The sequence below is a fragment of the Cariama cristata genome, unplaced genomic scaffold, assembly GCF_000690535.1.
Source record: "Cariama cristata isolate BGI_N322 unplaced genomic scaffold, ASM69053v1 scaffold6319, whole genome shotgun sequence".
In the NCBI taxonomy this organism is placed as follows: domain Eukaryota; kingdom Metazoa; phylum Chordata; class Aves; order Cariamiformes; family Cariamidae; genus Cariama; species Cariama cristata.
In genome coordinates, this window is record NW_009635140.1 from 22,256 (window position 1) to 35,345 (window position 13,090).

At 42.7% G+C, this 13,090-nt stretch overlaps 1 protein-coding gene across 1 annotated transcript in view; it reads right to left on the minus strand.

Moving 5' to 3' along the window:
* Window positions 1–5,532: 5,532 nt before the first annotated feature.
* The window catches only part of SPAG17 (sperm associated antigen 17), a gene marked incomplete at its 5' end in the record, with an annotated part of 31,169 nt that continues 23,611 nt past the window's right edge, over window positions 5,533–13,090 (minus strand). The window contains 5 exons of the mRNA XM_009707410.1: window positions 5,533–5,669; window positions 6,871–7,015; window positions 8,949–9,009; window positions 12,215–12,384; window positions 12,866–13,017. Coding sequence (XP_009705712.1) covers window positions 5,533–5,669; window positions 6,871–7,015; window positions 8,949–9,009; window positions 12,215–12,384; window positions 12,866–13,017 — 665 coding nt within the window. The remainder of the gene's footprint in view (window positions 5,670–6,870; window positions 7,016–8,948; window positions 9,010–12,214; window positions 12,385–12,865; window positions 13,018–13,090) is intronic.

Consider the following 13,090-nt stretch of genomic DNA (forward strand, 5'->3'; position numbering starts at 1 on the left):
AGAGATCAGCTCATTCTGGCAATGTTGACTCAATGGAGTGAATCTAGCACACGGACTGCTGGTGAGACCATGCCGTGTCCAGGGAAGGCAGCTGGGAAGATTTTATGCTGTTTTGACAGCTGCTGGTGGCTTGTGGGAGTGCTTAGAGCCTCTGGGCAAAGCTCTGTGACTTCTGCCAAAGTGTGAGAACTTGGTCTGCAGCCACTCGCTTTTTAGTGGGACAGGGAAAATCATGGCTACACTCTATTAAAGGCATATTTATATATACTTTATGAGGCAACTTTGTTTGTGGAATTTTGTCCTGGTATTTCTCTAGTAAAGCCTCAGCTGCCTTGCCCTGTGTGTCAGTTCTCAGAGGATTTTTTTTTTCCAGATAAAACCTGTAGGAGCAAATGAAAGGGCTGCCATCCAGGATTGTGCTATTCCGTAGAGTTGGCAGACTGAGCATGAGAAGGGTGGGTTGTCTGCATTGTACTTGCTCCAGTTTTTAGAAATTGCACTGAATTATTGCAATGTTGTACTTGTCCTGTATCAGATAAAATTGATTATTTTCTCAGCGGGGCCAGTGGGGCAGGCTAAAGTGAGCAAGTCTCTGCTGCTGTTGGTAAGTTACTAGTTTGTAGTACATGCTGTCTTTTTTTTACCAGTAATCACAGGTTTGGTGGATGTGGTGCGGGCTGCTTGTGGGTACTTTGCTGACTGTTGGATATACTCAAAGCTGGACTTCTTTCGAACTTGAGCTTCGTATGGATTTTTTTTTTTTTGCATCCCAGTTGTTACTGACTACTGTCTTTGACTTAATTTATTACTAGCAATTATGCACAAGGCAAACAGTTCAGTTGGTCAATCTTTTGGCAGCACCTCAGGTGTAATAACCACACCTTTTAGAATAACTTTGTCAGGGGGCTGATGGTTCACTTGCTTCTTCAGAGTCTGCGTAATTTACAGCAGCACTTCACACTCCAATTCCAGGAGATAGGCCTCAGAGTCTTAATGGAAACAGCAACCTTCATACAGCTCTGCCAGTTTTTTCTGGGTGCCTCTATAATTTTTTATTTGTCCAGATATGGATGAAACTTGAGATCAAACAGCTCACTCAAAACATGTCTCCATCCTGACCTATTGTATTCTATCGTGTTCTGTTCTGTTCCATCATATTCTATTGGTCTCCTTTGGGAGCAGTAAAGGAATACCTCATAAGAGGGATTACTGCAGTGGGAGGAAGCAGAGGCACTGCAGGTGATGAATTGTGTTGGTAACCTCAGCTGACGTCTTGTGTCCATGTCAGCAGCTCCTGAAATGAGCTAGCCTGCTAGGAAAACAAACAAAGAAAGAGGGGTGGCTTGTGACACCACAGTGCACCTTCAGCAGTGATGGCTGAGCAGAGAGATACCAAAACCAGGTACCAAAAGGGGAAGGCTGACTCTATGCCTCTGTGTGGTGTGCTCTGTCTACCTTAATACCACGGAGAGAAATGTTATGGAACCTATGTAATGTGCTGCTGTTTGATGATTGTCTGGGAGGTTGGGGAGAAAAAACATGGCCACATGTGCACATGAACTCAGGGGCTGATGACAAGGATGTAGATGGTATAGAAGAGTAACTTGGGATGCAGAGTCATCTTCTCATGATGACAGGTGTCTCCTTTTGATCTAAGGTTGAAGGAGGGGAATTCCTTCACCTTTGCTGTCACTGGGATGTGGGAAGAATCCTTAGAAGAAAAGGTCTTTGAGGTGGTGGAAAGTAGTTGTCCTCTCTCCATAGGTGCTGACACAGGCTTCACCATTGAACTTTCCCTCTGGTTCTCTGATTGGTATCAGTTGTGACCGGTCTGTACCCACAACAGTGGCTTGCCTCAGTGCCCAGAATGCGGTCCTGAGGGGACTGATGTAGGACTGTTGGCTGTGTCTGCAGAAAACTGAAAAGCATCAGGTCAGAAATCAGCAGTCAGTAGCAAAATCATTGCTGTTGGAGACTCCTGCACCAAGTTTGACACTGCTTCTTGCGGTGTTTTCTTATCTGTGGGTAGGGCTTAAACAATGTCCACAGCTGGGGATCTGTTTCGGCACGTTCCCGACCTGGCTTTCAGCCTTGGTTAGTAGGTCAAATCTGACTCAAAGAGCTGATGGACAAATAGTCATGTCGAGTGGAGCAGTGGAAAACGCCAGTGCAGTACTCAAGACAGCTACTGAGGGAGCTCAGCATATGCTTTAAATGGAAGAGGTCTGTCCTGTGCCAGCAATCCACTGATACACTAGAATTCTGCTGTCCTTGGGTACCTCAGCTTGCCCTTTCTTAGGTGAAATTCCCTTGCATGTAGAAACCTGAGCAGGGAAGCACTTGCAAATACAGGGCCAACTTAAAATGTGTATTGTTAGAATATGTGTCTCACTTAACAGTGTGGATGGAGAGTCCGAAACTGGCATTTCTGTTTCACACTGGTAAAAGCTATTATTTAATCCCCAATCATGGGATTCTCAGTCACTGTAAAGTGTGGAGAGAATAAGTCATCTGCATGTATCAAGGAAAATTCCCCATCTCTCAGGATGTCATATGCTGGAAAAAGGATGAAGCACAGGAAAGCACCTCGTTGGAAATGAATTCATAAAAAGAAAGCAGAACTGCACTTGGATATACAAATATGGTGTCTCACAAAGAGACTGACATGTTTCCTTTAGTCACTACTGTGTAAGTAGGAACAAGGGGAGGGGGGGGGAAGTCCATCTCTAAGTGGCTCAGTCTTCCACTATGAAGAGAGAGGAGCATTTGAAGATGATCATGTCTGATGGTGAACAAGAGAATATAAGCAGAATCCCTCTCTGTCAAATGTAACTTTGTGTACTCATAATCCTCATTTGGTGTCTGCAGCCAATTAGACACACGGGAAGTTAAGCTTATGATTGTGAAAGCAAACAGAAACTTAGGAATTAGAAGTCCAGAGAAGATCAGCAGCTTTTTTGTGAAGAATCACAGTTGACTTCAGTGAAACCTGCTGCATGCTCAGTACTTAAAAAAGATTTCAGGTATCTCAGCACAGGTTAGAGAAACCTAACCCCTTTTAAAATAAATCTATCGGGAACCATTCAGCACTCTTCTGAAGTGCAGAGTACCAAACATTACAGTTGAAATACAGTATTCTTTCCACTGTTTGCATTTCAGACAGCCACATGAGAAGGCTATGCAACTTTTGGACCACCTTTCCCATTAATAGGGGACAGACAAAATATTTATTCATGTTAATCTGATGAAATAAATGAAAAAGTCTATATTGGGATGTTTCTATAACATTGGACTAAAATTTGGGTATTTCAGTATTGCTGATCTTCATATTATTCTTCTAGGGCTCTGACCTGTAGTGAAAGAGGACAGAAAATTAACATGAAAAGATAAAAAACCCACCAAATGCCAACTCTACCTTTGTACAGTTTTTTGAAGTAAGCCCAGTAATTACATCCAGATTCTTTACAAGTGTTGTGCAAGTACTGTCACTGCTATGGACCGGCTGCAGCAGAACTGGCCTCTATGCCTGCTCTCGGAACACGATGAGAAAGGGTTCTCACACAGGCTTCAACTAGACTAAGAGTTTGCTTTTATTTCACAAATTGAGTGGCATAAAAATGATGACCACAAATTCAGGATGGGCAGTCAGCACAGGAATACTGAAGGCTTTCATGGGCAGCTTCCTATGCAGTATTTAATTTTGGGAATCTTTGTGAAATGTTTTAAATATAAATGAAAAATAACTAAGAAATTGTAAATGAGCTATGACTAAGTTCAGTCAGGTTATGCCAGAGAATCACTGGCTCTGGTGATAACTGCCTGGGAAAGCAATATGAACTTAAAAAGTTTTCGCAGTGCCTCTGCAAAGACTTAACTATTTCTATTCTGGATGGTTGAACAAGACTATTTAACCAAATACAGGACTACTTAACCTAGGAGTGTCAGTGTTTCATGTTTTGAAAGACTAAACTGACCAGTCCAGAGTTCCTTGACATGTTTGAGATGGATATTGTATTTTCAGGAGATTTTTGTGGGGAGGAATGTTCGAAGAGGCATTTGGTACAGTTGCTTGGGTAGCATGGGGTAGCTGTAGCCAGCTTCAGTAGGAATTATCAATCAATTCACGAAAAGGCTTGGTCAGAACAGAAGGGATGGCAATGGCAACTGTGATTAGTTGGATTAGCTGTGTGGGAGGAAAATACTATGTAGTTAATTTCTCTCCACTTGGAGCTTTTAATGGGAGGTGACACTGATCAGAATTTCTGTTGGGACTGCTGGGACGGGGGGTGTCTCACTGAAATGTGAACTGACTGGGCGAGTACTTCTCTTCCATTTCAACACCCAAGTGAGTGAAATTTGTCTGAATTGCCTTTGCTGATGAGCTCCAGGTTGTAAACCCCTAAGCTGGAAGGCATTAAATTTGCTGTTCTTCTAGACTATGACTGCTTGTTACTCTGGGGGTAAAATTCCACACTGGAAAAGGTAAGAAGATATTTAAAAAGAAGAAGAAAAAAAAACAAACAAAACAAAACAAAACTGTGTTTTAAGTACTCTGGGCAGTCCTAGAGCAGATGTAGCAGTCAGAGGTGCATGTCTCTCTGAAGTTTCTTTTGAGAACTCACTGATGTGATTGCTTTCCTTTTTCTCCAGAGGAGAGGAAATGAGATACAGCTGGGATTTCTTTGCTGACTTGTTAGATAATGTGGCAGATTTACAGATGTTAAACTTGAAAGAAAAATAGGATGTCAGTGTTACACATATGAGGCAAATGGGGACTCTGAAGCTGAGGAGAGAAGAAACATCCATAGGGCTCCTTTTCATGAACCATCACCACCGATTGTCTTGTAGAGCACCTGATTTGATATGGGTGAGATGAAACACCAGCCTAATGTTAAACATGTTGGCTGGTGGTTTGAGGAGAAATTCCCAATAAGGCTTTCTTGTTGGCAGGAAAGATGTACCTATTTTCCATATAGTTTGATCCACTAAGGTTACAGAAATGTGCTGTATGAAACATTGTGTACAGAAGGTTGTGTGTGCTTGAACTTGTCGTGTTAAGGTTGCCCTGTCTATCTGTAAGACCCCTGTCCCTTATTAGACTTGCTGTTAGTGTCAAAGGGTCAGCAGTAAGACTTGGGTTTAGAAAGCAAAGAATGTTAAAGAGAGGCTGATTTATTAGGGCTTAACTGCAATAAATCCAGCCTCCTGCTGTGAGGAGCGTCAATGACTTGTTTAATGTGGAGATAGTCAAGTGAAGGATTTGGGACAGGACCGGGGAGGCTCTGCTGTGAGTGCTTGCACTGAGCTGAGCAGTTGTAGTAATCTGTAAATCTCTTGCTGTGAGTCCTTTGGTTAATGCCATCCAGTGCTTCCCCCTTTTCTTGTCTCAGGTCATCATGTCTATGTGATGTGTGCATGACAGCAAATCTGTCAGTTGCATGAGGTATGTTCATGATGTGGATCAGAAGTCAAGACAAGGTAAAACAACTGTACTTTAATTTATGGCTGGTATCGCTGCATCCAGTAATTACATTAACTAGAAAGCTTTCGGGGTAGTGTAATCCGGAACCGTGGCTTGGGGCTTGTAGGAACTGCCCGGGCTGTTGCTGCCATCCCACCCTGGGGGTATCCTTGTGGGCGGCACTCATAAATGTCGTTGGTTAACACAGGTGGAATAGCATGTTAAGGATCTAACCATTTCTGTACACTTACGTAACTAAAACACATGTGGAGGCTGGAATGAATTCTGGAAATAAGGCTGTGAAACAACTTGGCTACTGCCCTCAGCTCAAAGATTAAAGACCAGGTAAAATATTGAGGAAGGGCGCATATTTTGGAGGCTAGTCTGCAGCTGTGTGTCTGAGGACTGGGTGAGTTGAAACAGAGCAGGAGGTGGTTTTGCTGCTATGCCACCAGTCCTGTCTGGCTTACCTCCACAGTGATGGGCATGAGAGACTGCTTTGGGTCGCTATGAAGTAAGTTTGGCGAGTTTCAATGTCACTTCTAGAGCATATAAAGCCTCAACAGAGTTGCTGTTAGCTCATACTCTGTCTCAGAGGACCCTGAAGTTCTCCTTTCTTTGCTAAGGGTAGCCCTTACCAGGAGTGGCATTTCTAGCATGTTTGGATGCACCTTGCCTTGCTCTTTTTTTATAGGTTTCCAGAAGACCTCCCAGGCTTTTAAGTCTAACTTTGATTAAAATCAGAAGAAAGAGTGAAGTTCTGTTTAAATTTGCCCTTAAAAAATGAGCTTGTAAATTTTAGCTAAAAAAATAATTACAGTTTCTAGAGCACAAGGAAAAGAGAAATAATAGTTCTTGACTTTGCTGTTTTCTTTTACTCTACACCTGTCCTCAAATAAACAAATGAAAAGCCCACCGAACCCACAGCAGGCTGATTTTGTGACAGCATTCATGCACTTCTGTGCTTGCATCTCTGCTGACACAGGGATTGACCTATTTGTTAAGTATCCAAGATGATACATGATTTTGTTGCTTATGAGACTATACTATCAGATGCTACCATGGCTTCAAAAATGTTATAAAGGATTTCCATATGGGGTGGTGGGAAAGAGGTCCTATTATTTTCATTTATTTTTTTAAAAGCCACATCTTTCTGAGCTTGCCATTCTTCCTTTCCCCACTTTTCAAAACCTTGTTATTCTGATGTAAATTGCTTTTGGTGTCAGAATCCTACATTGTTCATTTGTTGTACTTTCGAAAACACCCATTTATGTGTTTCTGAAAAGGACAGTAAAGCTTGCTACCTCAGCAGCCTGCACTGGAAACAATGCTAGAGGCTCTTGACAGGTGGATGGTCCCCACAGTTGATGCTAGAAGGTGTGTGTGGGAAGTAAGACAACAAAGGATATTTGCTCTCACAGGCAGGAGAAGAGTCTCTGTTTCTGTTAATATTTCAATATCATGGGAAACTTCTCCAAGGCCACCAGTATCTTCCCCTCCAATTACCATGGCAAAAATCTCTATCTCCAGTTCAACCTGCAAGCCTGCTGCTACCTAGGAGAGACAAGAGGATTACTGACAGGTAAGGTGCGTGTTTCATATCTAGTCCTGTCCAGCAGTCCTTAGAGCCGGTTCTTGTTCTGTGTTGTCTGATGAAATTAAAGACTTTGTGCCCAGCACATGATCATGCTTGCCAGTTACCCAATATCTCTTTCACTAGAAAGGTCTGTACAAAACTGTGCCTCTTGACATTGCAGTTTGAAAGAAAATTGTCAGGTGTTTGCATTTTTTCCCCTTAAATTTCCTTTTAGGTTCCAGAGGGAAAAAAGAGGAATTGGGACAGCTGGTAGAGAACCAAAAAGAGGTGGTCGATGCCCCAAGCCTGTCAGTGTTGAAGAGGCATTTGGCCAATGCCCTTAATGCCATGCTTTAACTTTTGGTCAGCCCTGAAGAAGTCAGGCAGTTGGACTAGATGATCGTTGTAGGTCACTTCCAACTGAAATATAATATTCTGTTGTATTGTATTCTAAAAAGAACATAGAGGTAGGGAGAAAAGGGATGGATGTGTGGAGAGGAAATGAGAATGGAAATTATTCCAGCCACCTATTTGGACTTCTGTAAGGTCTTTGATGTGGTCCCCTACAACTTCCTTCTCTCTAAATTGGAGAGATAAAGATTTAATGGGTGAACTGTTCAGTGAATGAGGAATTGGTTGGATGGTTGCATCCAGAGAGTAGTGGTCCATGGCTCAATGTCCAGATGGAGATCGGTGACAAGTGGTGTCCCTCAGGGGTCTGTATTGGGACCAGTACTGTTTAATATCTTCATCAGTGACACAGACAGTGGGATTGAGTGCACCCTCAGCAAGTCTGCAGACAACACCAAGCTGAGTGGTGTGGTTAACACACCTGAGGGATGGGAGACCTTATGGCAGCCTTTCAGTACTTGTATGCTATAAGCCCCCTTTAGGGGGGCTTATAGGAAAGAAGGCCTGTTGCAATAGGACAAGGGGTAATGGTTTTAAACTAAAAGAGGGTAGATTTAGACTAGATAAAAGGAAGAAATTTTTTATGATGAGGGTGGTGAAACACTGGAACAGGTTGCCCAAAGAGGTGGTAGATGCCTCATCCCTGGAACCATTCAAGGTCAGGCTGGACAGGGCTCTGAGCAACCTGATCTAGTTGAAGACGTCCCTACTCATTGCAGGGGAGGTTGGACTAGATGACTTTTGAAGGTCCCTTCCAATGCAAACTATTCTATGAGTCTATGATTTTAAGTACTGAGTTGTGGATAGGGCTCTGGACTAGGAGGTTTAACTTGCATTCTGGCACTGCCTCCTTGCACAAGTCATTGCTTCTTCATTCCATGCCGGTAAAAGCATTGGCAAGGATATGGCCTTGATATTACCTGGATGCTGTGGGGATATTGGCCAGCACGATATTTATTCAGATTCAACAGGCAGGTGAAGAGAGACTGAACAAAAGCAGAAAGCATGAAAGCTTCCTACCTAATGGGACAATTTCACATGCTATGGTGCTTTGCTAGATAAAGGACAAGGTGGAGAATAGTTGCAAGCGGGAGTAGAAATGGTTGAGGCAAGGGTTTACTAGGTTCAACTCCTGAAGGTATCAGGACAAGTAGATAAAGTCTAGGCGTAAGACAAAGCAGATATAACAAATACCCTAAACGAAACCTCAGAGCTAGTAGTAGAGTATCCCCTTTACTTCAAAAAAAGCTCTCTTTTAACCTCACTGCTTGACCTGCTGCTTTCCACTGAACTTAACATGTTTATCCCTCTGCATTCCGGTGCAGGCTCTGAGACTTGGAGCATGTGGGTGCTTGGTTGAAGGCAGCATCACTTCAAATAACTTTAAACAAATCATGGACACTGCCAGCTCTGTTCCCAGACAGCTGGTGTGAGAGGACCCCAGATGGCCCAAGGGCCAGCTGAGTCTAGCAAAAAAACCAAAAGATGTCTGTAACTTACAGGTCCTGGTCTGTACATCACACTCAGTCCTGTGTGTGGAGGTGGTTGCTTCACCCGAAACCTGTCAGAAAGAGAAGAGAATCAGTTTGTCAGAAACTGTTTCAGGCAGGCAGAAGGCACTGCTGGGAAGCAGGCTGTTTGCTCTTCCTTCTGCTTGTGCAAATGACAGCAGAATTTGTTAGCGCATCCTTCCCGTCGCAATGTATAACTTGGGCTACAGCAGTACTCCTGTGTTTCTTGCCAAGGCTCAGGTTTCTAACAAAAAAACCCAAAGGAGCAGATTAATAGGCCAAAGTAAGCCTCCAAAGAACTTGTTGCACTGCCTGGTCCTTACAACAGAATGTGAAACACCAGCATTCTACGCGTGCATACACAAAAGAAGCTGAAGTACAAATTACATCTTCTTGGCAAACACCTGTCTGTTGCACACAGAAGTCCTTAACAATCTTTATTTAATGTCTGTTGATATGATTCTATTACAGAAGGCATGTACTGGTATAAATTTTGTGTAAATAATCTTTAGTTTCACAGTACCCACTAAGGCAGTAGTTTCACATCTTCATTTCTCACTGATTGTTTCACATCTGTGCAGTCCTTTTGTGCATGCAGCTTCCACTGTTAAGATCTCTAAAGCTTATTAGAGCAGATGTGACCTCTACTTTTGCACAGCTCTGGACTTTATCCTGTGGTTTTCTTTTCCACCTGAAGAACAGTTACCAGCATGCACTTGTACCAGAAGCTGTTAAAAGAAAGGCAGTAGAAGAGGCAGTCCTAGTATATGGCTCCATCTTATGGAAAGCTCTGGCAGACTTACAAACGGGCTGTCAGAATTCCTGCGCTTTCTCTGGGGTGCTGGCTGTTACGCAAAACTGGACCTGATTTTTGTCAGGCTGTTCCAAGAAGTTCAGGCTATGCTATGGACAGCTTGGAAGGCACATAGTTAACTATTGACCCCTTCATGAGAAGTTCTGGCTTCAGCATGAGGCAGACATGGCTCAGAATTGCCCACCATTGGCCTTACCCCTGCCCCTCAGCACGTTCTGCTGCCATTCAGCACCTAGTCACTTATCTCTCCTTTCAAAGCATCAAGTAAAATGCTTAAAAGATAAGTGGGATTTATCAGAATCATGGTGGTATTTTATGTGACTGTCTAGATATAGTGCCCTGGCATGGGGCGGGGGGCAAAGGGAGTAATGTGCCCATCTTGAGCTCTAAGTTGTTGGTATATGATCTGCTGATTTATCATGCCATGCACCATGATACTTAAATGTGCAAAGAGAAAAAAAGGTCTCTTTGAGGCCATATCTAACTAGGCTGATTTTTTAAAAAAAAAAATTCATCTCTGCCATCCATCCTGATGAAAGAAGCTGTACAGTAGTCTCTCAGATGGTCTTGAACAGATTTCTAAAGTGCCTAATTGGCTGAGTACTCGCAAGAGATCATGGTGATCCCAGCAAGGTTAGTCTCCTGTGAGCTCCTCTTTTGATGATAATTAGCTAGCTACCCGAGGAGGAGGAACAACAAATGTCAGACATAAATGTTTATGTTTATTTCAGTCCAGCACTGTGGTACCATAGTAAAGGGATGCTGTGACTGCTGAGCTAGTGTCACTGTGACACTTCTCTCAACTCTCTTTTTAAAGAGGATATCAAACTGTAGGTCACCTGCAGCCAGGAAAGCGAAGTTTGGCAGGTGCTTGCTCACGTGATTTGCACACTCAGGCCCAAGAATGTTTAATGCCTTCCTTACTGTTTTCCTGAACCAGTGCTAATGTTGCAGGAAAAATCAAAGTGTTTATCACCAGTCCTAAGAAGAGGATCCAGCTTTTGAATGACTTAGACCAACATGAGACTAGGAAGTTTATTTCCATGCTTTCAGTTAGCCTCCCTCTTCTGAGACCTGTGGGTCTAGCAGAAAGAAGGCCTATGTAACAGGAGTGGTCCAAGCCTGGCTTACTCTAAGTTTCTGAAAGAACAGTATATAACTGTCCATTAGGACAAATGGATGAGATTGGCCTGAGTAGCAGCTTTCAGTTAACTGCTAAATAAACTAAGAACCTCTCCAGCTGCAGGAGGTAATTGAGGATAGGTGGGAGTCAGAGCCTGACTGGAAAACTTTGATGGGAATAGCTATCTCAGAACACAGGAATTTAAAAAGCTTGGTTTTGGCTTTGGGGCTTTTGAGCCATCTGAAATGAAAGCTTCCCACTAAGTACTGCAATTCTTGAAACCAGCTGGTGGGATTATAACCATTCAACTGAAGCTATTGTGAAGCAACAAACCTTAGGTGGAAGCCCAGAAAGTGTAAGGACTTGGAAACCGTTGTTGCAGGCTTTCCTTTAAGCTAAAAAGCAAGGTATATATAGCACAGCTCAGGCAAGCGCAGTTGAGCAAACTAAGTGGCAGGAATATGCTTTGCCCTCTTTTCTGTCACCTGTATGGCACCTGGGAGGACAGGGGTCATAAGGACACCTGCCTGAATACCACTAAAGTAAAACCACCGGAACTGCTGGTGCAGGAGTGACTGAATGAACAGATGTGCAGTCACTCAAAACAGGAATTCTAGTACAGAAAAGCAATCACAAGCATTTTCTTACTGTATTTATATATTCTTTAAACCGCAGCTGGGTAAATATGGTAATTTCCTATGATTTGTTGTGCAGGGCAAGAGACAATCTGCTGGACTGCAGACCTAGAAATGGACTTACTTATCCTCACCCCACTGGAACATAGTGCAGTGCTATTTTGTCCCACACACTGACAGGGCTGACACCAAGTAAGGGAAATGTGTGCACACATAAATGCTTTATTTCATCTTCCTCCTCTGCTTGTTTCCACTGTCATCACAGGAGCTGTTTCTCAGTGCAGCTAGAGACATGTGTCTGCCTGAATACAGCTGTGCCCATTTAGATGCAGCATCCAGCAACATTTCCCAAAGCCAAATGTAATACTGGTTACCATGGAAGACTTTGGTCTCTGAACTTGAGAACTTCAATAAGAACCAAAAAATCATCTGCAATGGGCCAGGACTATGCTTACAGGACCTGCTGTTCCTTACTGCTTTCCATCTTCCTAATAACACTAACATGCAAATAATGCTGAAGTATTTCTAATATTACTTTCTCTATCCAGTCAGTCATTATCAAATGATTCCAAAAATAAAAGTACCATTTGTTATCTCATGTTAATCAGATCAAAAGGTTGACCATTAACAAGCAATGCGTATTTGGACAGTTGAAAACCAAGGTACTGAAAATCCAAACTAACCTTGAAAAGTTTACACCAACATTCTTCAGCATCACAGTGACTGCATAAGTGCAACCTTCCTTTAGCACTCCAAACATCACTCTGGGTGGAATGAGATGGAAGCCACTGAGATGCTGTCTTCTTGTTGCAAGAGAAGATGTGTTGACCTTTCCTGCGACAGGATCTTCTGTCTTTGCAAACAGAATTAAAATATGAGACAACAGAGAAAGTTGGTGGCCATCAAGTTAGGTTCAGCGTTACTTAACCTACATGCCACCTTGTCCCGCTAATCCTGAAGAATTACAAAAAGACGTCCTAATTTGAGTAAAAACTGAAGAGGCACTTTGAATATTGTCTGCAAATTTATACTGGTTTGAGTTTTCAGACATATTAAGCTATGGAGATCTCAGGGCAATGGGGAAGCTCTGCTTTTTTGGAAATCAGAGCTTTCATGTCAGTGCCTGGTACAGAACTATGTTTTTGGCATATGAGTTTGTCCTAGCTGTTGAGAGGAAAGGTACTTTTAGAATTGCTAGTAAACTTAGACATAAATTGCAACCGCTATGTTTCCGTAAACAGATTCAGAATACCTTGTAGTATTGCTCCAGAGCAAAGATTTTATGGAAATGACTGAGAGGATATTAATATTAGCAGAAAAGATGTTATTTTTACCTTTTTATTTGGTATTGAGTTTGGTTTTTTCCCCTGAAGGGATGATGGTAATTTCACTTTCTCTTTTCTTGGCTGTCCTGCAGCATTCACCAGCAGACTCTGAACTTTATGTTGAAAGGGTGCCTCTTGTGATCTTGCAGCTTTGTTTAGGTCTGGAAAGGAAAGATTTCCAAAATCACAAAAGACTAAGCATCATATTCAGCCTAATCCTGAAGTTCTTGTTCA